This window comes from Pteropus vampyrus, unplaced genomic scaffold (genome assembly GCF_000151845.1).
Source record: "Pteropus vampyrus isolate Shadow unplaced genomic scaffold, Pvam_2.0 Scaffold39, whole genome shotgun sequence".
NCBI classification, from domain to species: Eukaryota; Metazoa; Chordata; class Mammalia; order Chiroptera; family Pteropodidae; genus Pteropus; species Pteropus vampyrus.
Window position 1 is genome coordinate 3,882,547 of NW_011888820.1, and position 24,009 is coordinate 3,906,555.

The following is a 24,009-nucleotide window of genomic DNA, read 5'->3' on the forward strand; positions in this document are numbered from 1 at the left end:
TGCCCTTTCAAATTTGGACCCACCTTTGTCCACTGGGTATTTCTAATGTCAGTAGTGACTGCTCGGCGTTTCCTTCATCCCTGCACTCCACTGGATTATGGCCACTGCCTCAGAATGAGGTATCTCTAATCTTAGATTGGAATCAAGAAGATCCAGATGGGTCGCCACTTATAACCGGTATAAATTTCAGCCCACAAACAGAGGTGTGCAAGAAACAGCACGGAACTTTTTTATAACTCCACTTAATTTGGATTTTAATCCTTGATCCTGCAGGTGTCCTGTGTGAGTTTCTTTCATCTCTATTTGGAAATCTTACAGGGCCAGGGTTTGAGGGTGGTGAGAGCATCATCACTGTTTATTGGAGCACACAGTTATAGCGTAGATGCCCATCAGCTTGGTTGCCATGCCTCCTTTAGATTTGGTGGCCCCTGTGCCATGTGTGGGACAGGTTGCCATGATTCTGCTTGTATGCACAACACAGCCATCTCCTCTGGCAGCATTTGCCACATCCACCCCTCCAGCCACCCATGAGAGGCCCCTTCTCCATGATCTACAGACATCTCTCTCTGACTTAATAGCATCTCTCAGCACTCCTAGGATAAGAAGGGAATAGCTAATTTAAAAAATCCTGCTTCTGTTATGTTTCTGCTGAAGTATCCTCTCTATATATGGAGTTTGGGATTTTAGAAACAAAAGCCAAGATTATGAGCATGCTATTGCTGCTTCCAGCCTTGCCATGCCACCCCTTAGGCTGATAAACACAGAGTCTGCTACCTACTTGAATGCAGAAAGGAAAGGGTAAAATAAAGGGAGAAGAGAAAAAAAAATTAAACAGGAACAGATTACACATCTCAAAATATCCTGCCATGTTTGAAAGATGCGAGAGTTGAATTCATGGGAGGGGGTCCACTGGAAAAAAAGGAATGGTTCTTCAAGTGGGGCCTGTGCGGTGGCAGACACTGTGCTGCACCTGGGTCCACAGAATGCTCCGATGTCATCACCGAGGTCAGAGAATCCTGCTGTGGGCCTGGTGACCTTTGAACCTTAACAGCCCTGCACTGTAGTGGGCACTGGGCAGTGCTGTGGGTTCTCTAGGTGATTTGAGTTCTTCAGCCACTTAGAAGACTCAACTATTTTTATTTGTACTGAATCATTTCAGCAGATTTCCTGAGAGCCAAGAAGGGCCAACCTGAAGGGAAAAGGAGGAGCTGGACATTAGGCATCTTCTAAGGGACTCTTCTAGCTATGAAACGGCAACAAAAGAGGAAACATCTAGAAAATGAAGAGTCCCAGGACACTGCTGAGAAGGGAGGAGGTATGTGCTGGGCAACCTGTCTGGGGCACAAGGGTGGCTGCCAGCCTGACCTTTCCCTAAGAAGGTGGGACAGAGGAGAATGTGCCACCTACGAAATAGGGAGGGAGAGACCTGGTATTGGCTGATGCCGCCAGGCCTGTCCTGAGAGTCCCCATGGTGTGAGACCACATGGAAAGGCCAGATGCCCCCAGGAGATGGAAAGTCAGCTTTGCTTTCCTGAGCTCTTGTCTCCTGGGGCTGCTCGGGCCTAGAGCTTTGTGGACTTACAGCAAGTTGGGATCCCACTTGCACAGCTTCAGGGGTCCAGCTTTTCTCAATCCCCTCATTCTCTTTTATTCTCTTTATTTGGTCTTGCCCTGGGGTCACTGGGGGTGGGGGGACATATAAAGGGTGCTGATAGAGATCCATGGATTGCACTGTCCATTTTGCCAAAGAGGAAAGAGAAGCACAATGAGTTAAAGGCCTTGTTGAAAAATATCTTGAGAAGTGAAAGACTTGTTCAAAAGATTATTTGTCTTGGTATGGTGTCATATTGAAAGCATGGAGATTTTATTTCTTCAGCAGGAGGAATTTACCAGTTGATCCATGAGTTTGTGAATCTACAGGTGTGGGCTTCCCAGAGACCAAGGGAAAGGAAGGGATGGGGCTTCCAGAGACTGAGCCAGGTGGATGAGTGTGGGAAATGTTGTTGGAGACCTGCAGGGAGCTCGGAGAGCCATGAGTGTACCCCCCGGCCACGTGAGACTGCATGCATTAAGTGTAAACAGGCGTCTGCCCTGAGAAAGGGGGTGGTCACGTATCAGAGGCGGCACAAAATGGAGCACCTCCCAGAGATGCACCAGAGGCAGCTGCCCGAGGTTGGAGGTCAGCAGCTTCCACAAGGCCCTGGGCCTGAAGACTATAAGGAATGGAGGCCTGGACACTAGGCAGGTTTTCAGGTAGCAGCTGGGACTGGATGGGGAAGGCACTGGTTGTATCTGCCTCTTGCACTTCAGGATATTTTCTTCTACGTGTGTGTGTCGGGGAGCTGTAGGGAGAATGGGGGTAGAGTGCTCATCAGTTGTGTAGTCTGCGTGGTAAGGTTCCTATCATCATGCCCGGACCTGGGTGACACTCAAAACATGTAAGAGTGTAAACAGAATTCTTGTGAAAGGTGTTCCACGAGATGGTCACTAATATACACACTTGTGCACTCTGATACAGAAAAACATTGCACATCTTCACACACTTCTTTATTAAACCACACACAGAATATATAGGTATACACACGTATCGCTTCTACACTACATTTACATACAACCTGTGTACATACTGTCCTCTCTTCCCACATCACACTCTAGATACATATCCTGAGCCCTCACACAAACACAGCTACCTTCAATTATTTCGAAATACCTCCATAAGAACCAGTCACATGTCATATACACCACCCACATAACACACTGTATAGTATTACCAGATCCACTTTGCATACACCACAAAAAAACACAGATTCACTAACCTTTATCAGAGTTGGCAGATAAAATATAGGATGTCCAATTTAATTAGAATTTCAGATAAACCAAAAATAGTTTTTAAGTATGAGTATGTCCCAAATAGTGTATAGGATATACGTACACATTAAAAGTAGGTATGACCCAAATATTGCATGGGAATATTTGCACTAAAAATTATTCATGGTTTATCTGAAATTCAAATTTAACTGCTATTCTCTATTTTTGTTTGCTAAATCTGGCAGCCCTTATATGCTTGCCACCAGCTCATATATTATATTCTTCCCGTTTTTCTGTTTAGTGTCTGTCTTCCCCTACTAGAATGTTCAGCACTATCCAAGCCTAGAATGGTGGAACAGTGCCTGATACATAGAACTGCTCATTGATTATTGCTGAATGAATGAATGAATGAGTGAATATATACCATAAATACAAACCATACTGTATAATCAGGTTACATGTTGCATAATTCCTGAGTTGTGAACACAAACTATGCACACAGACTCTCCATAGAAATAGATACACACATTCCACCTTAGTCACCACACCAATCCCGCATTTATCAAAGACTTAGCTGATACACGTCACTCTCAAACTTCTGATATATTCACAGTCACCACCCAGGCCTACATTCCTAACAAGACACTAACAAAGTAATTGTTGATTATAATTAAATACCAGAGTATCCACTGGGAACCAGGCTGTGGGCCATGTGTGTTCACTGCACTTGACATGTGCCAGCCACTCTGTAAATATTTGTTGCACAGATGAATGATTCACAGACATGCCTAACCCGCCATATCTCTGAGGCTTTCATACCTTCGTCAGGAATCTTGAAGTCACAAGAGGATGCTCCTCAGCTTGAATCGACCGAGGTGGCCAAAGGCTGCAGCCCAGGGGCAGGGGAGGTCTCCTCTGCTTCTGAATACTTCTCCTGTGTTTCTTCTCCACACAAGCTCCTCCATGGCGGTAAGGGCGCGGGGCTCCTTAGGTGCAGGGCTCCTTGGGTGCACGGCAGTAGGCACAGAGGTCCAAGCATGAGGCTCAGAGGAAATCCAGGGCCATTGGAGGTGATCAGGGTTCAGGGCAGTCGGAGGCGATCAGGGTTCTGCGGAGCAGCCTGGGAGGATGGCGTAGCTGTTAGCAGAGTGTGGATAAGCGCTCACTGTGGCAGAGTGAGCCCTTGTGCGACACTGGTGGGGAAAGAGCAGAGGCCAGAAAGATCTGGGCTTGAGGTTTAGGGAATAAGGACTAGATTAAGTGCCTTTGGAGGAACATGTAAGCTTTGCCTTTGCTTCTGCTTCTGGAGGATGGTTCCTCAGCATAGGGCTTCAGCATGGGAGTGGGACCACCAGCCCAGGCCCATGCACCTCACACGTACAGCCACACTCCACGCATATCCATTCTTAGCACCCACACACAAAACCCAAACACATGACCTACAATGCCACTGTCCCACACCACTGCCCACGTTTCACAAATAACACACCGACAATATCACAAACTCACATCCTTGTCAGAGCACACACAGCCCACGACCATCCCACATACCATAGCCCTCACCACCATACTCCATACCTCTACATACAGACACCCCTCCAACATCCCTACACTCATGAATGAAAAGACTTCAGATGACACCAGATAAACTACCCCATAATACGAACAGCAAACACCAAGAGCATCACACAGTTACCTCCCACCACAGTCCCTCCTCTATCCCACATAGTCATACTTATTCCCTCAGCTTTCACATGCCCCCCATACATTCTTATGTTTCTAATTTCCTTTCCCAGGAATCCGGAGATTACATCGAGACAGTCCCCGGCCTCGATCACCCCTAGCCCAGGTTCAGGAACGGGGGGAGACTGCTTTCCCCTCACCACATGTCTCCTTCTCATCCCCTTCATCCTATAAGACTTGTGTGTCCTCTCTGAATGTAAACAAAGAGGAAAGGGGTATGAAAATATACTACATGCAGGTGCAAATGAAAAAAGGTGTGGCTGTCTCCTGGGAGACAGAGGAAACCTCGGAGTCACTAGAAAAGCAGCCGAGGATGGAAGAAGTGACCCTTCCTGAGGACGTACGAGTAGGTACTCCCCCCTCCGATGTGTCCACCAGAAACCTCCTGTCTGACAGCGAGCCCAGCGGGGAGGAGAAAGAGCATGAGGAAAGGACAGAGTCAGATAGCCCACCAGGGTCACCCACAGTTGAGGAGAGACCCAGGGCCAGGACACCTGACTGGCTGGTGACCATGGAGACTGGCTTCAGGTGCATGGCCTGCTGCCGGGTCTTCTCCACCTTGGAGAGCCTCCAGGAGCATGTGCAGTTCGGGATCAGGGAGGGTTTCAGCTGCCACGTCTTTCACCTCACCATGGCTCAGCTGACAGGCAACATGGAATCGGAGAGCACCCAGGAGGAGGAAGAAGAGGAGGAGGAGGAAGAGGAGGAGCCAGAGAAGCAAGAAGAAAAGGGGAACGAGGAGGAACAGCCCACAGAAGAAGACCTTGGCATGAGAAGGGCCTGGAGCCAGTGTCCAGGCTGTGTGTTTCATTCTCCAAAGGACAGGAAGTGAGCAGGGGCTGGGTCTGCTGAGGGAGCCGTGCCTTCCCCAAGCCAGTACTGTCTCTCCAATCCAGGCCCAGGCCTCAATAAGGGAGAGCTGGGGGCAGTGTCAGCTCAGGGAACAACAGAAGGGCAGTCAGCTGGGCTTCTTGCTTTTTGCCCAGGCATTTAATAAAGTCATGACTGTAAGTGGGAATTTATCCTGAGTTTTTTAGCCCCCGCAGGAAGTTTCGAGAATTTCCAAGGGCTAACAGAATACCATTCCTCTTTAACTAAAAAGTGTCTTTCTCTGTTTTGGTTTCCACACAGCAACTGAGATTCATGGACCAGAAGATCCTGGAAGATGGTGTGGCCTTTTCTTGGGCGAGGTAAGGCCTGAGGTTGGTGCAGTCTTCTGAGCCTGAACCATGAAGGCCCAGAGGTAGCTGGGGAAGGGGCTGCCGGGCTGCGCTGGGTTACCTGGTGGCTCTGCAGCTGCATCCGCTTGTGGCACACCCAGCGCTTCCAGGGAATTGGCTTCTGTTTATGTAAACGAGAAAGTGGAGAGCTTTCACAGGACTGCTCTCAGTGTCTCCATGATTGACCTCGCTCAAGAGGAAATACCGCCAGTGGCCCTTCTCGGCAGAGAGTGCTCAGCACAACCTCAAGGGCCAGGAGTGGTATGAGGAAAGGGCGGGGCTGTGCAGGGGCAGAGGTGTAAGGAGTGAGAGCCTTTGGCCTGAGTTGGGATCACTGTGGCCATGGGCAGAGTCCTCTGAGGGAAAGGGGATTATGGAGAGGGAGATACATGAAAATGAGGTTGCAAGAGATCTGGAAATACCCCCAGAGACTTCATTTTGCTGTAGTTGATCTGAAAACAAACTCATTGTGGTGTGTGTGGCTCGGAGCTTTAAGACAAAGTCAAGGGTAGCTCTGACTGGCAGAGCACGTATCCCTTCTTGCGTCTTCCTGTTCTGCCTCGTTTGTTTTCTCACTTTCAGGGAGAAGATAGGACCATCCGGATAGTAGCAGGCAGACTACCAGTGGTATGAAGGAAGACGAAGGGACCAGAGCTCAGTCTAACATTAACATCATACGCAATAAAGGCTGTTTTGCAAAACTTCCCTGGATATGTTCTTTAATTAAATTCATCTAGCTGCATATGTTTTAAAAATTGGATTTTGTTGTTGTTGTTGTTGAGTTGTATGAGTTCTTTACATATTTTAGATATTAGCTCCTTATTGGAGGCGTTGTTTGTAAATATCTTCCCCCATTCAGTTGGCTGCCTCTTTGTCTTGTCGATGATTTCTTTTGCTGTCCAGCAGCTTTTCAGTTTGATACAGTCCCATTCATTCATTTTGCTTTTACTTCCCTTGTCTTCGAGATCAAATTCATAAAATCCTTTCTAAGACCAAGGCCTATAAGTTTAATATCTACGTTTTCTTTCTCATCTATGCATTTTATTGTTTCAGATTTTATATTTAGGGCTTTTATCCATTTTGAGTTGATTTTAGTATATGGTAACAAATAGTCTAGTTTCATTCTTTTGCATGTGGCTTTTCAATTTTCCCAGCACCATTTATTGAAGAGCCTTTCTTTTCTCCATTGTATGTTTTTGGCTCCTCTGTTGAAAATTATTTGTGGGTTATTTCTGGTTTCTCAATTCTGTTCCATTGGTCTGAGCATCAGCTAATAAAATATTGTGGCGTTTTCTGAAAAAAAAAAAAAGCATCTATTTCTCATGTATGTATGTATGTATGTATGTATGTATCTGTCGTCTGCATCTATCTCTCTAGTGGTTTGTGAATAAGGTTTCCCAGAAGTGCCAAAGATATCCACTATCCTTTTCCAGAAGCAACAAATACCCAAGCTCTTGGGATCAATTAAGCTTCTGTGTGTCTGTTTTCCAAAGCTGGATACCACAGTTCACATGAAACCATGAAAAGCTACACTGAGTTCAGATGAAGCCTTGGAAGGTAGCAGGTGCTGTGGAAACCATGTCCAACTGAAAGCACCAAGAAGGGAAACTTCAGTAGCCTGAAGGGTGGTCCTCATATCTCCTGAGGTCTGGCATGAATGAAGGACTGTTAGTTGTGGTTTTGCAAATACCAGGGCAGAGGGAAAAGTCCTTAGTCTTGAAGCTATGAATGGAACAGGGTCCTCCTGAGATGGTGAGACTTTGTTATAGTACTCAAAAAGAGGCCATTTGAATACAGTGAAGTATTTGGGGTGGAGATCACTGTTTTAGGAGTTTCAGCCAGGGAGCTCTGATATTTCCAGTTCTGATATTAAGATTTCAATTTATAAATAAATTATAATTCTAGCTTCTCAAGTTTTTGACCCCCATTTCCTCTGAACTTCATCCACACACCACCACTACCACCCCACTGGAATTAAAGGCACACAGGAGGCACTGAAGACTCGTTGTCCACGGTCTTCAAGGTTAAGGGGGAGTAATGTGCCTTCCTAATCTGAATAGGGGGCCAAAGCCAGGCCTTAGAAGGACTAATGGAATTGGAGGAAATGATCTGAAGTTTAGAGATTTTGCCAACTTAAGAAGAATAACGTTTAATTCCAAAGTCCCATAGACATTTTCAGGATTTGTAGTGAGTCTTCCATGAGGCTTAATTGAATTAACAATGGTTCTAGAGATCTGGTGTTGTCATTATTATTTTGACAATAATATACCAGCTTCCTAACTGGTTTTATGCTTCCCAGCCTCTCCATCTGAGACATCATCTGCATATCCACATCTCTTGCCTCAGGGTGCCTAGTGCCTCCTTTAACTGTCATTCCAAAGAATTCAGAATTTGAGGCTTATGCTACCCTTCTATACTCATGCTCTGATCACCTCTGCATACTCGGTAATCTTTCCCTTTCTTCCTTTTTACCTGCTGTTGAGTCCACCGGGAATTATACCTTTCCCCTTCTTTGCCAAGTCTACATCATTCCCTTTCCTTTCCTTGGAATGTTTCTTGCTTTCTCTCTTCCACTGACTGCTTCAAACACCTAGGGTTTATGCCACATAAATTCATAGGATATAGGTTATAAACTGAGGGTTCTCACTGCTGTTGCTGCTGGGATAGAGACTTACCTGTAAAGCATGGAGAGGGGAACAAAGTGTTGTAGGAAGCAGTTCTTGCTGTACTCACATTATCGCACAAAAACGGCATTGATCCTAAAGTGGAGAATCAAGGCCTGTGGCTTGAGCGCTCTTATAAGATGACTGAACATACTTAACTAAGTTTAAGAACATATTTTAAGTACTATATTATTTTTTCTTATTTTCTTTTAACATTTTTAAATTTGTTATTGCTAATGTAGAGGAACTCGATAGATTTTTAAAAATTTGTTGATCTTGTATCCATCTGCCTTGTTGAACTATCTTATAGTTCCTTATAGTTTATTTGTGAATTCTTTGGGGTTTCCTAGATAAATGATGATATTTAATATAAATAATGTATTCTGTAGATAATTTTACTTCATTATAATGCATCTTATACTTTTAAAACACATAAAACCTTTTCTATACCCCCTTTTTTTTAGATTTCTCCTACCCCAGAGGTAACCAACATCAAAGATTTGCAATTTCTAGTCCATATTTTAATTACTTTCTTGCATTTATTTATTTACATATATATATGTATCCATAAGCAATATATAGAATTGATTAAAATATTCACACAACTGTTATAGTCTAACATCTTGCATCTTATTTTCTTTCAAGCAATATTAAGTTTTCAAGATTTATCCATGTCAGTTTGTGTAGATCTAGGTGTTTTATTTTTAACTCTTTGATATTATTCTGTCATATGCATATAGCACCATTTATTTTCGATCTAAGCATTTTTGGACAATTGTATTATTTCCATCCCTTCTCTAGAATAAACAATATTCTCTAAAACATCCCTGAAGACTTCTCTTGAGAGTCAAGAAAGGCCAAGCTGTCTAAAGATTGTTGCTTGCCTTTAGCCACCTTCCAGTGGGCCACCTCCAGCCAGCAATTTGAAGCACAGATGAAATGAAAAATCCCCAAATGGGAAGATCTAAGGAGCTTCCCAGAAGGTAAGAGGTTAATGCTGGGTATCCTGTTGGGACCCCAGGGGAGTCTGGGCTGGCCTGAGCCTCTCTACCTTTTGTCCCAGCCACCCCAAGAGAAATGTGGAGGAAAGAATCTCAAAACTGTGAGTATAGAGGAAGAGATGTTGGGGGCTGAAGCTGTTATTGAGGTCACCGAGTGGACTGTGAGGGTGCAGAGAATTCAGTTAGCCAGTCTCTGCCTTCTTAGAACTTCTCCTTAAAGGATGTTCATAATTAAGGTGATACCAGGTGCACACAGCTGACGTAGGCCACAATGTCACAGAAAGCTGCTGCTTTATCAGTATCTCTTCTTATTCATATACTCATGTTTCCCAGTATTTGGTTATTGCCTTTGGTATACCACTGATGTGAAGCACATGAGCTAGGGGATCAGGGCCACTTAATGTGCTATTAGTTCACAGCTTAAGGGTGAGGGAGGCAGCCAAATTAAGCTCAAGCAGGAAATGTGGTGTTTGAAGAGAAGATCTGAGATGAGGGTGTTTTCCCATCTCGATGAATGAAATTTAGCTCTAGTGCCACAAGTATTTCCTGAAGTCCTGCTTGTTTTCAAGGCTGGCGATGGAGCTAAGTTCACTCAATGAAGGAACCAGGTACCCCCATGATTTCATTGCTTGAAATCAAAGGACACTTTGGTTATTTCCATGTTTTGGCCACCATGAGTAATTCTGCAATGAACGTAAGGGTACATATATCCTTAGGAATAAATGTTTTCAAATTTTTGAGATAGATACCCAGAAGAAGGATTGCTGGGTCATATGGTAAGTCTATTCTTAATTTTTTGAGGAACATGCGTAAGAAGATATACAAATGGCCAACAGCTATATGAAAAGATGCTTAACTTCACTATCCATTAGGGAAATGCAAATTCAAACCACAATGAGATACCACCTCACAACTGTTCGAATGGCTGTTATCAACAAGACAATAATAAGTGTTGGAGAAGTTGTGGAGAAAAAGGCACCCTCATACATGGCTGGTGGGAATGTAAATTGGTACAGCCCCTATGGAAAACAGTATGGAGAAATAATTTCTTTTTCTTTCTCTTCTTTGGCAAATCCTTTCCGTTTTTTTTTTTTAAGATCCTTTTCTTGTCTCTCTACTACCTTGACATCTTCCTTTCCCCCCCACCCCCCATTTCAGTAAATTTCAATCTCCTTCCCTAATTTCCTCACAAACATTTAAGGTTTATTTCTTACAATTTGAAGAGCGGTTGTTGAAAAGGGATAATCTCACAGGTGTCCTTGTAGTTACGGAAGCTTCGCTATCTGGCAACCCACAAAAGCAGGCCCTTGGAAATCTGTAGTTGAATTTCAAACCCTTCTAAGAACAAAACTCATACCAAGAACACCTCTCAGCAAATCGGAGTCTGGACAACTGCCTAAACTGAGCTTTGAGTTCACATCCAATTAAGATGATTTAGGTAAAAGTCATAGGGTAAATTTATCTTAAGAATTCACTTAAATAGAAAACCAAAAAAATACCAAAAAACCCCCCAAAATTGGAAGGAAATTCCACGTAAAACATATTAGGGAATGGTTCCTTTTCACAAACTTTGAAGAATATCTACTACACACTGTAAGATTTCCTGGTTTTTATCTGTACCTGTGTGTGTGTGTGTGTGTGTGTGTGTGTGTATGTGTGTGTGTGTGTGTGTGTTTAAGGTTGTGCTGTGTTGGAGGTGGGGATAAAGTCAAAAGGGCATTTTGAGCTCTAGTTACTTAGACAAGTCCAGTAGAGTTGCCCATTGTCCTGTATGCAATAGCCGCATTGGCCCTGACAGATTCCGGTTGTTTCTGTCATGCTTTTTGAAGCCACTTGTAAGTTCAGAGGCCTGGGGCTCCCTTCATAAGTTTCTCAGTAGACATTCCACTTTGAGATTTCCTGGCCTAATCATGGAGCTGCCAAGAATCTGACCTGAACACTCTGTTGCTCTGGGCCCCGGCAATTCTCTCTTGTCATTCCTGGGGGATATTCTTCCTAGTCTCTTGGCCAAGCTTTTCCCTCTTTGAGGCTCTCTGCATTTCCTCTCAATACTTTAAAGCCCCCTGTTTTTTAACGGTAGGTTTTGATGACTTATTAAATCTAGAGTCAGAATCATTATCAATAGAAAAACTAGTTTACCTTTTCTGAGAATTTAATCTTTAACCTTTTCTGATAAGGAGGAAAAATATGATAATAAAATTAGTTAATGATTTCTAAGAAAGCATCACGAGCCAGGCATCCTTTTACACATTTGTATGGACTATTTAATTAGTCTGCAGAATGACTGTATGAGGCAGATGCCATCATCATATGATAGGATGATTCCTATCTGGTCAAAAGGAATGTGGGCACAACTCCCCAAACCTGGAAACTTTGTTCTGCAGCTCTGGGTTCAGCTGGGACCAGATCACACTAACCTGGAGTGTATGAGGGTGGATGAAGGATTTATTCATGCCTGAGGTTACTGTACATTATAGTCATATCAGGTACTAAGAAATTCCTAGATCAATGAGGTGCACCTGGTCCAAATAAAGCACACCTGTTCAGATTGTTCTATGTGCAGAAAACTTCTGGCCCAGGGGAGTTCTGAGCACTTTCTGTTTGTGCCCACCAAATGCAGGTGCAGGGGCTTCCTGTGCACCCCCAACCATCAGCCCTCTAAGTGGCTGCGCCATTCCACAGCTCAGGGGTTTATGAATGTCCTGGCATAGTGGACTCAGAATAAGTTGGATGGACCTGTTTCCCCACCCCCCGCTGTACCTCTCTTTGCCCAGCAGCCATGGGTGAAGTTCTGGCTGCTGAAGACACATACTTGCACAGAAACAAGCAGAGCAGTCTTAGGGTGCTTGGTCTGCACTTGTGTGTATGTTCCCTTCTACTAGGTTCTCTTGTCCAGCCACCTCCAATCTCCCTCCACCCTTGGCCAAAGGAATCATTTTCATCACAAGGGTAGAACATTTGCCTCATTTTCCTTCATCATATGCTTTTACCACAATGTGGTCACTCTGAGTCGTTCCATGTCACAGACTCTTTTTGTCTCACTCCACCTCCGTTCTATCTCTTCCCTCCAGAATGACCTGCTGACCCAATGAGTGTAGATCCAAAGATAAAACTAAATACCAGCAATTCCAAAATAACATATAGACATATCAAGAATATTTCAAAATATTTATCTTGATATTTTAAAAATATACACAAATAGTATATTAGAAATCTCAGACTAAAAACTTAAATGATATAGAAATTGAGTAAAACTTAGCTTTTCTTTACTCCTTCCTCAATTTATTCTAATCCTCTGCTAATGTGACTAACCATTTGATATGTAAACTTTTAGAAATGTTTCTACGTACATATACACTTTTTTTCACATAGAGTATGAACTAGGTCACCTTCAATATACTGTGATTCTATAATTCACTCTTTCCCACTGAGTCATTCACTGATAGAGCAGTCTTTTCTATGGAGAAATATTTCCAATAGCTGATAGTAAATATCTACTGAGTACTTACGCTGTCAGGCATTCTTCTGATGCCTTTATATATAATTATATAATTTTCACAACATATCCAGGGAATAGGTACAATTATAAACCCCAAGCAACAGATAAGTACAGATAAATAACACAGAAGCCAAGCGACTTGCCCGACTCACTGAAGCAAGTCAGAATCCATGCTTTTCATCGCTTTGCTCTGTTGCTTCCATCTGGGAGACTTGATGATTTTGCCACTAAAACTTTTAAATATCATGTTACATTTTTATATATCTAAAACTGGCATAGGGTTTTTATTATGGGCTAACTAAACTGCTATTTTTAAAAACTCTTATGCAGCTGGATGAAGGTAAGCCAGGGACTGTAAGATTCAAGATTTTTTACCAACTTTTAAAAATAGCTTCTTGAATGCAATTTATGTAATGTCAGGTCTAGGATATAGACCAAATAGCAACAGAAAAATGAAAATATGTAGAAAGCACGTAAACTTGACAAGTACTGGGAACATAGTATTATTGGGGCCAAACTGGAGACCCGTAGAAAAACTTGCTTTTTCTAACCCAAGCCTTTGGAAGAGCTTCACCAACTGCCAAGTTCCCTAGGGTTGGTACTCAGCTCACTTCTTATCATAGAAGCATCCTCAATTTGATAGAATCTTAAGGAATCCTTAAATTTGGTTAGCAGTTCTACATTCTTGATGCAATAATATTTTCAGTGTGTGGGAGGATATCAAACTATGGAAATATCCTTGGAGAGATTTGCTTATTAAATTTGTTTTTTTTTTTTTCAATCTTTCTAATACTTTTTTACTAAACGCCAGATGGTTCTCTTCATTTTTCAGATTCATGTTATTCTTCCTTTGTCTAATGAACTTTTGAATACTTTTTGATGAGCGATCGAGGTTGAAAAAAAAAATCTCTTTAAAATAAAGAATATAGTAACAATGACAAATACTTCCTTGGATTTCCCTGAGGTGGGGTGAAACTTCTGCTTCATGGTCTTTTAGTAAGTCTAGAAGCTCATATCCAAGGGGGAGCCCCAAAGTTAGTCTCATGCTCACAGTCATGTTTCCAACTCAGAATGGACTCTTCTTGGAATTAGTTGCATGTGACTAACCAGAGATGAGGAGATTTGTGAAACTGGGAGTTAACATAGCTTTCACTCTTCTGGCTGAAGTTTTGCTGTTCCGGGAGCAATGTGAAAGATTCCAGGTCCCCAGATAGACAGAAATACTCTTGTTATACTTCCAGATGGGTGACCAAGCTCTAGTGGTCCACAGAATGAAGATCTGGTCTTAGACCCAAGCTTGGATGTTTCTGGGCACTAGGTAAAGACCTGAGTTTCAAGTTCACCTTTTATGGCTATAAAGACAACAATGAACTACACACTAGTTCCCAGAAGGGAAATCAGGGATGAGACCTTGGCTTCATCTATTATGTAGGATTTTATGTTTGATTTTATCCAGACTCTTTACCTTCTCTTCTCCCTGACCCCCAGCCTTATGAGGATAAAAGGACATTCTAGGAACCTTTGGTCAAATTCTTTCATGAACACTTTCTATACAATGAGTAGCTTTTTTTTTTCTCATGAGAAAAAGATTAAATTAACAACCATATTGTTTAAATGAGTTGCATTACCTGAGGAGATATATGCCACAAGTTGTAAGAGATAGGAAACATGTGCTTCTTATAAATTTCTTCAAAGAAATTCTTTGCTCTAAATTGGTGTCAGCTCAAAACGCAGTACTGTTCCCCTAGAATAGAAATGGCCATGTCTTTTGACCTTGCTTCAAATGAGGAAGTAGAGTTATGATTGGACTTTGCCATAGATAACCACTTTTGCTTCAGAAGAGGTTATAAAAAAGTGGAACATCTCTTTCTCCTTAAAACTCATTGCTGCATACCTTATATATCCAAGACCCTCTCTTCCACCAAAGTGTATGGGCATGTGTACATGTGTATGCATGAGATCCAGTTCTGCTCAGAAATTTAAGAAGTGATCTTAAAATCAGAAAGATGAATTCAGCGCATCTACATGAAGCAAGATCAATACACGTTTATGTATAGACTGGTCTAAGTCTCTTAATATCCTAAAATATTTAACCTATCATTTATTTTAGAAGGAGAAAACAGGCCAGTCTCAAGGAAGGGAGCCACTCTTCAAGCCTTTTCAGCTTTATTTTAGAGGAAAGTAGTATGCTGCTGTGGAACTGGTTCCAGAAGGAAGCCTCTAGCCGTATTGATGGAAGACTCTGAAAGGTTTCTTTTTCTCGATGTGTATATGTGCCTATGTCTACCTTTAGATTATGTGTCACAATCCAAGCGTACGTAAGAAGGAAGCTTAATCATGGCAGACACTCCTCATTCCCCACCCTACAACACCATGTGGTTCGAAAGCAATGAAGTTCCCTGAGCAGTGAAAATGCTGCTTATCTTCTTTGTTAGTCACTTGGAACCATTTGCAAGTTCCAAACAGCTACTCTCTGGAGAGCCCTCTTACTTTCCATTTCTGAGTGTGTTTCGTTATTATTCCTTTTGATGCTGGAAATGTAATTTTTAACGAACTACCAATTACTATGAAATATCGCTACAACAAACCAGTATTCTCAACAGGATTTATTGTACTAGGATGTGACCTTCTTTGCTAATTCTTGGGCTGCCTTCCTATTTTGTGACTTATTTGAACTCATATTTCTTCTGTCCGTTGACCACTTCAAAGCTTTCGTCTAGAAATTAAGCTGATAAAATAACAGAAGATTTTCTCCTCATGATAGTCTTTTTTTTTTTTTTTAATGCAAGTAATTGAAAATGAGCAATGATAACATTAGAGCACTTTATGTTTGAAGGTTTAAAGAATGATTTGGAGAATCAGTAGTAAAAAGGGACTAGTAACAAGTGAGCGTGAAATATTATTTTGCCCAAAATACTATTTAAAACAGATTCGAATTTAGGCTTATTATAGAAAATGGTAATACTTGAGTTATTTGAAGTTCTAACACTCAGATGTTCTTTGAAAATCTATTTTTAAAGTTCTAACTGGGGATCTTAGAGTAAAATTGTCATTGGTGGAATGTGGAAGGTGAAGAGGTGAGAGAAAAGTCAGACTGGAAGGAGGCTGCAAAAGGAAACCTCCCTCTTCAGGACCAGGCGGTGGAATGAGAGTCAGACGGGAAGGAAACCAGCAGAGGTGTTTTGCAATTCGTGGATCTCGCAGCTCTTTGAAAGTGCTACCCACAAAGGGACAGGTGCAAAGTGCTAAAAAAGAGCTTCTTGTAAAGTCTCTGCCGCAGGAATGGCGGGCCGCCAGAATGAGAAGTCGCTTCATTTCTGGTACACAGATTGGAATTTCAAAGATATGAAGATACAGGTCTTTCTCTTAAAGTGGTGGGCTGTGATGTTCTTTAGATGAAATTTCCAGAGCAGATTGCATACTCATGCTAAGGAAAATGTATCTGTCAATCTAGGGACTTTTGAAGGTAATGGGAGGCAGAAAGACCTGAGAGAAATTTCTTATTATCTATACTCATGCTCAGATCATTTGTGAATTTGCTTTTGCCACATGTCTCCTACTGGTGGCTCATTCAGTGCCTCTTCTATATCTATGAGACTCGACCATTTTGTGCACTCAGCAGACTTCTAACTGCAGGTATATGCCGGTTTCCAGCCCAAGATCTTCTTCTGAAGCTGTAAAAGTATTCTCTGCCTGTGCAGACAGCAGGGAGCAAGTGACAGTAATTAATAGCTCACCAGGAGCAGCCTTCAACCAGTGAATGATGGGAGTGGGTACATAAACGCCTCAGCCCTCTTGTCCTTCAGGTGGAATAATTGTGTTTCTCTGTGGGTTAGCTCCAGTTGTCCACACTATTCCCCAGCAAACAGCATTCCTTTAAGGCTGCCTTCTCCTCTCTATTTCACTTCCTTACTTTCCTATTGGGGTTTCTTTCATTTCCCAAATTCACTATTTGAACTGGATTGTTTATTACTGAGTTTAATTCTGGGAGAATCCATATAGAGTCATTTTCTTGACCAAAAAAAGTAGTTGTCTAGTTGCCTTCTGTGAAAATAGATTAAATAACAGAAAAACTAAAATTTTCTTCATGGTTAACTCATATTTCCCTATACACATTATTTAACTACAGTATTGTTTAAATAATTATATAGTGTAGAAGTGATACAAAAAGCATAAGGGCCCTACTGATTTTATAATTAAACACATTCCCTTTAAGCATCAAAGAGTAGGCATCAGTTATGTGAAATGCTAAGGGGAAAACATTCTAAGATAAAACAGTTAATGATTTAAGAATAATTACAGTGTCATTTGCAACAATCGAGTTTTGTTTAATTTAATTGTCTGCACACAGACAATAGTGATTGGTGTCATAGGAATTCTAGTTCAAGTTGAAAGCTGTTGACCAAGTTTAAAAGGTGCATATGAGAGGGAAATGGGTGGTCGTTCATTCTCTTTTCTTAGCTACTAAAAATGAATAATAAAAAGTGCTACTCTTATTCTCTTATTTGAAAAATGAAAGAAAAAAATGGAAACGAAATGTCAGTTTTTTCTTAAGGAAAGGTACTTTATCAATATTCTTAAAGACAACTTTAATTGGGTGGTCAAAACTGCATAATTTACAGGAGCAGCTTGATTTTGAATTTGGAACCCATTTCTAGGAGGGAAATGAATAGAGGCAAAAGGGAGGGGTTGGATGGGGTAAGAAGGTTATGAGCATTGCTGGAACCCATGTATAAACACAGCTCAACCTTCGAAAGTGCTTTAATTTTTCATCATAAATGTAAAAGCCAGACCAGAAACATCCAAAATGTATAATAAATGTTGATAATATGATAAAATCATCATGAGACATGTTCGAATTCCTTCTGAGGCAGATGAAGCACAAATTTTGTGCATCCCCAGCTTTACTTTTTTAGTTTCATGCATTGATCACATATTTGATTTTGGAGAGCTGTTCCATCTGTGTGTCAGTTTGGCACGAGGTAAGAAGTCTCCCTCTCTTACTGGTGACGCCTACTCACAGCTTGGAAAAAACAGCTTGGACTACACAGTCTATGTTTTGGTTCTACCTACAAGGATGGTTTGTAGATAGTATCAGTGGTTGTATCTTTAAAATAGAAATTTTAAAACATTTTTTTTTATCAGCAATTAATTCTTTTTTCCAAGTAGGATATTCTGTACAAATCCGAAGCGTGAGATATATGGAAATATTGATTTCAACATACAGGTACTTGAAAAAGTTAAAGACTGCTTTATGCTCTTAGGATACTCTGCAATTATTATTTATCCGGAAACCCAGGAAAGGTATAGTAGGAAATATCATTTCAAAATGGAATCATCAACAATATCTAACTGTTGCTTATATTTTTAATCATAAACATCAAAGTCAGACATGAAGCGCACAAAACTTCTAAAAAGTACTAAAAGAGATATAATTTAATAATATTAAGATATTATCTGTTGGAAATTAATTTGGTATTCAGTGATCAACTATTATGTGGTAAGACTATGTTCCAGGCAGATGAGGCTGAATCTTACATAGCATATAAATGAGAGGGGCATGTTATTGTAAATCTGGGTTATTGGTAAGGGAAAAAGGAGTTCTTTTATCATATAAATCTCACAGAAGGTACAGTTTACTGTGATAAGCTTAAAGCATATATACTTAGCAAATTATACCAAGAGATATCAGGCTGGAAGATGTTCGATGTTCCAAGAACATGGATTCTCCATTTTCTTCAGTTCTACCTGTCTGAGAGCCTATCTAGTTGCATGAAACCCAGAGTGGGGTCTCATCTAACCCTTTACAATCCGAATTTGTCACCCTGCACATCCAGTATGATTCCCCAACATGATTGGAAAATCTTCTATTAACCAACCAGCCCTTGTACCTGGCTCTAATGATTTCTTACCACACCACTAGCACCATCTTTTGACGTTGCCCACAGGTTCCATAATAAGACCAGGTATCGTACATGCTCAAGATGGACTGGCTTAGCATGTAGACCCTGGAAAAACCTTTCACATATGTGGAGACTTGATTGCACCTCTTTAGAAATGAGAAGAAGTCAGGCAATGGCCTTTAAATAAAAAGACCAGGGCTAAACTACACCCTTGCTGATTCACAACACATATAAAGAAAAGTCATTTATGTGCACAGATCTGATAGAAGGAGGTTTTCACTGAGGTTTGCCAACATGAATGAGTTAATCAGACAGTGTCTTGGGAGAGGGTTCACCTAAATCTGTTAAGATCTAATAGATAACACATGTGAGTTTGTGATTTTTAATATATTCCCACAATGTTAAATACACATTAAAAATAAGAAAAAATTTTCGACCAAGTTATTTGTACGTAACACCTGAAACAACTATGAAGGATTTTAGAGCTTCTAGGAACATAACTTAAAAATAAATCCTGAAATAACATCCCTGATTTGGAGAACTTGGATTATCGCCATTTTACAAATGGAGAAAAAGCACACAAACACAAAAATGACAAGTTAAAGGAATTTTGGCTGACTTAGGCATGATTACATGGTAACTCAGTGGCAGACCTAAAAAGCAGAGCTCAGGTTTTCTGTGCTGAAGTCCAGGAATCTAATGAACTCAACTTCCAGTAAGTAGAGTGTAGCATTGATGTTCCAGACTAGAGCTGTATGATTTAATTTGGTGTAAAATAAAATTCATTCAAGTGGGAACTACTGGTTGCTCAAAAATAATAGTGGGATATAATTTACTATTACTTTGACTTTGCTCCAATGTCTGATGGCTTAGTAATGATAAAAATATTAAAGTGTAAAGCTGTGTGCAGGAATAATCATTAGGCTGTGAGGACGGAACCAGTAATGGGTAAGGATTGTAGGCCACTGTCTTAGGCTATGAAATCATTCATAATAATCTTCCTAATAGTTTTGGAGTCATCATGTTGTGTTGACTCAGTTTGTAGATTGTAAAGTATTTGTAGGTAACAATATGTCATTTATTCTTCCCTAAACTGAGGCTAAAACATAGTTCTAACAGAATATCATTTTAAATGGCCATCATTTAAAGAAATCCTTTTCCTCCAAGAGTGAAATTCAGAACATTCTACTCTGGACTGAAGATTTGGTTGGCTTTTTGCATCCAATTTCATTCTTACAGGACATTTTGAACATTTCCCTCCCTTTATCATGGAGATTCAGGGAGTGCTCAGACAAGGTGCAAGGTTTGTGTAGTGGAGGATGACATAGGGTGAATATTTACTAAAACCGTTAAGTTTGGTTATTTAGAAAATAAGTTCAGGTTTTTCCAAAGAAATGGAAGACAAGCCAAGAGTAAAAGTAGGATTATGTGAGATCAGGTGAGCATGTAGCATGGAAGGGTCTCTTTTTAACTTTATTCATTTTTCAAGTATGTGGTTTACTAGTGGAGGGCAGGTGTGAACATATGTTTTGTGTATGTGCAATCTTCTTGTTTCCTCTTATTGAGAATCTGTGGAGAAGGGGGAGATCAGGGTCAGTGATGGTTAGTGGATATGAATCAACAAAGAAGCAGATCTCAAGAAACAGTTCAATTAAAGAACTTAAATAAATAACAGATAATTGCATGAGAAGATACAGCATGTTTCAACCAATGCATACAAAGAAAGAACACAGTCTATTTGAAAAATATGCTACCTCCATAAGATATACTTGAACTTACTCACTGGGATAATTCTGGGAGCAAGAAAGTACTTTGCAGTTAGTTGCGTTGTTATAAGGTTTCTACTACTCTAGTCCTAAAAAGATTTTTTTTTTCTTTTCCATTCCACTTTCTGGTAAGAATACTTACAGACTTTTTAGAGTACATACAATGACCTACAATACATATTCTCAATGGATAAATTGGTAGCTAAAGTACCTCTCAGTGGAACAGGACGAAAAAGTATTGTGAATAACTCAGTGTTCATTTATTCAAGGAGGGTGTTGGGTAAATGAGTCTGGTTCTGGGTCAGATGTTGTTTAACAACCTGAGCTAGTGACAACAGAGACTTGTATGTCACTTCAGAAAGGATGTATTCATATCGCCACTCTTTTTGGAGGCAGTCTTTCTCATTTGCCACAGTTGAGAGGACAGGCATCTTCCCCAAAGCTGTTTAGATGACAGATGCTTCTTGCATGGAAGCTCCGAGTTAACTACCTTTCTAGAGATTCCTTTCCAGCTCAAGCTGAGATTACAGAAACCATTCAACAAATGAACACTGACTGGGCCAGCTGTTCTATTTATAACACACTACGGCCCTTCAACTTGTCTATAGCCTGGTACAATTTGTCTGCACAGGTGCTGCAGGTGGAAAGCTATTAAATTTTCATTTATGCTGGCATTTCACTAGAGGCATTCGAGCCTCCCAGAGCTGGAAAGGGTTGCACTCTTAAATGACAGGATTCAAAGGAAGTTCAAATCTTATGGAGAGAAGCGGGAACGTGTAGGCAATGACCCAGTTTGTCGTAATGTCTTCTTGGTTTCTGAACTCATTCAGTGTCTTGTGCTCTCCTGCCCCTCCAGATGCTGTTGTGCCAGATTCATTAACTAATTAACCCCCTTTTTCATTTTCATGTCAAACGTTTCTAATATCCAAGAAATAAACACTGGCCTCACCTGTGTGCTGCTGACCTTGGGCTTGTTTTGAATTTGCTAGTTGGCTGCCGTTTACTCTTTGAGGCTTGCCTGAAGTTATCATTTTGTGATGTGATGTGAAGAAAACTAATTAGAAAGGAACCAAAAGACTAGATCAGTACATGAATAGACAATTTTTTTCATCCAAACTCAGATGCAAGATGCGTGTAAGCTAGATACATCGAGTGGGGCATGGCAGGCCTAAAATGAGTGGGAAAGGAAGACAAATGCAGACATCCTTTAGCCCTCACATTAGAGACCAGGGGTAAAGGGACATCTTCAAATGTCTTTCAATTTGTTTAAGAAATGATTTTAACTTTGCATCTGAATGTATCTGAACACAAGTTCAAGTTAAATATAATGGAACCCTTTGGACTCTGGAGGCCTGTACCTACTTTATGAAATGGCCGCAGAAGACGAGTGTTTTAATCTATTATGTGTTTCTAATAGAACGTAAAGACAGCTACATATCTTAGACAGGGGTCTCCAAACCCCTGGGCCACGGAACTGGACCACACAGCAGGAGGTGAGTGGTGGGACTAGACTTCATCTGTATTTGCAGCTGATCTCCAACACTAGCATCACCGCCTCAGCTCTACCTCAGATCATTAGGCATTAGATTCTTATAGAAGCACTGGTCCCTGGTGCCAAAAAGTTTGGGGACTGTTGTCTTAGAGGACCCGTGATATGTCAGTGTGTTTTGCTGTGAAACTTCTCTTTCTTTCTTTCTCTCCCCATCCTCCTTCTCCTACTCAGAACATTTAGAAGGCAGAAATTGCCTAGCTTCCTTTTACCTTCAATTTTGAAAACACCATGTGGCTGGCTATGTGCCATACATGGAACTATCATTACCTCATTTAATACTCTCAACAAGCAACAGAGGTAAGCATTGTCAGCACCGTTTTACAGACAGGAAACTGAGGCTCTGACAGGTAAAGAAACTCATGCCAGGTCATGTAACTAGTAAATGATACAGCTGAGATGCAGATATATATATCTTATTACAAAAGCAGCTCCACCCCCACATGACCAATCTACATTAATTCTGAATCTATGTTTTCTTTAAAAAAGTTTGGAGAAAAAGAGAGCAAGTCTTTAACTTGAACCGAAAGGAATTTCCTAGACCTGAATCTCAAAATACTTTTAGAGTAATGAAATAACAAGGAATGAGAGTCCAGGCCTTCTCAGGGATTGGAATGGTTGCTATTCCCATAATCTTGTCTCTGTTTCATCAAATTTAAGTCGATTATGTTTCAATAAAAATGACCACTAAAACATAAAGCTGGACAATGTAATGTCATCTTTTGCTGCTTGATAGCGAATGTTTTATTCTCCTTTATTGCTATGTCATAAGGGCAAATATAGTTCTGATTACAAAAATGTGATTTTATTCCTCTTTATATTCTACACAAAAAGTACATTAAGTCTTAGTGAACTTTATTCAAAAGAGACATGATTGGTGAGTCACAAGCAGTGTGAACAATTGCTTACCCAAGATAATGTTTTGGGGAAAATGTGGCAGTTGTCTAGGGGGGCTTGGGAAGGTCGAGTGCTGAGAAATAGTAGTCATATGGATGGCTATTGTGAAGTAGATCATCATTATGCATGTAGGGATTTGTATGAACCCCAAACATTGAAATGGCTATCTTTAGGAAATGGGACATGGCTTTTATGACGTGAGTATTCAGCAACTGAAGCCCAAGAGGCATTTCAATAAAGAGGAAGAGCACATAGGTCAATTATGTTTTGTCCACCTGGACAGGCCTTTGCTTCTGAAGCTTGGCATGTCTTCAGACACAGTACATCCTTTCGATGTGTGCTTTAGGCATTGTGGGCAGGTGTTTGGTCACCACCGTGCTACCAGTGGATTAGGGGGCTGCTTGCTGATGGAGCTCGCTGGCAGCTCCTTGTATGTCTTTCTTCCGTTCTTACCCTCCCATGCCTTTATCTTCTTCCTTCACTGCTCTCCTTAGGCGCAGTGAAGCTAGTAGCACCACCACAAACTTGGGAGCTTTGCATCTGCTTTTGAAGATGGTTGCTTCGAGAGTTGAAATTTTGTATACTTAGACCTTGCCAAAAGCTTAATTGGCACATTTAAGTTCTTGAAATCTTCTTTACATTTGTAACCAAAAAAATTTCTGAGCTTTTTCCAGCTTATTTTGTTAGAATTTTCTCTTATTTGTTGTGAGTTTGCCATTAATTCTCAATTCATGCAAGTATCTAATATGTCCTTTATTCATTGTCATTTTTACATTATTCACCATCCATTGACATTTAAACCTTTTTAGGCATGTTTAATGGTGGCACTGGCCATGCCAAGTATGTTTGAGGTTCTCAGAGCCCTCTGAAGCAGGGAAGGGAAAAAAAAATCAGAATCTTTGCTTTTTCAGAGGTAGTGGGGCCAGAACTTCCAGTATTCTAAAAGGTGTAAAATCATGC

General features: G+C 40.9%; 1 protein-coding gene across 3 annotated transcripts in view; it reads left to right on the plus strand.

Annotated features, from left to right (window-relative positions):
* FAM170A (family with sequence similarity 170 member A) overlaps positions 1–6,460 on the plus strand; it is a 26,846-nt gene extending 20,386 nt beyond the window's left edge. For 2 of the 3 annotated variants that reach the window (XM_023529569.1, XM_023529570.1), the window contains exons 4-8: positions 1,160–1,315; positions 3,637–3,777; positions 4,605–5,379; positions 5,683–5,741; positions 6,354–6,460. In XM_023529569.1, coding sequence (XP_023385337.1) covers positions 1,246–1,315; positions 3,637–3,777; positions 4,605–5,379; positions 5,683–5,689 — 993 coding nt within the window. In that variant the 5' untranslated portion in view covers positions 1,160–1,245 and the 3' untranslated portion in view covers positions 5,690–5,741; positions 6,354–6,460. The remainder of the gene's footprint in view (positions 1–1,159; positions 1,316–3,636; positions 3,778–4,604; positions 5,380–5,682; positions 5,742–6,353) is intronic. The other variant, XM_011358277.2, reaches the window with a different exon arrangement.
* The last annotated feature ends 17,549 nt before the right edge of the window (positions 6,461–24,009 follow it).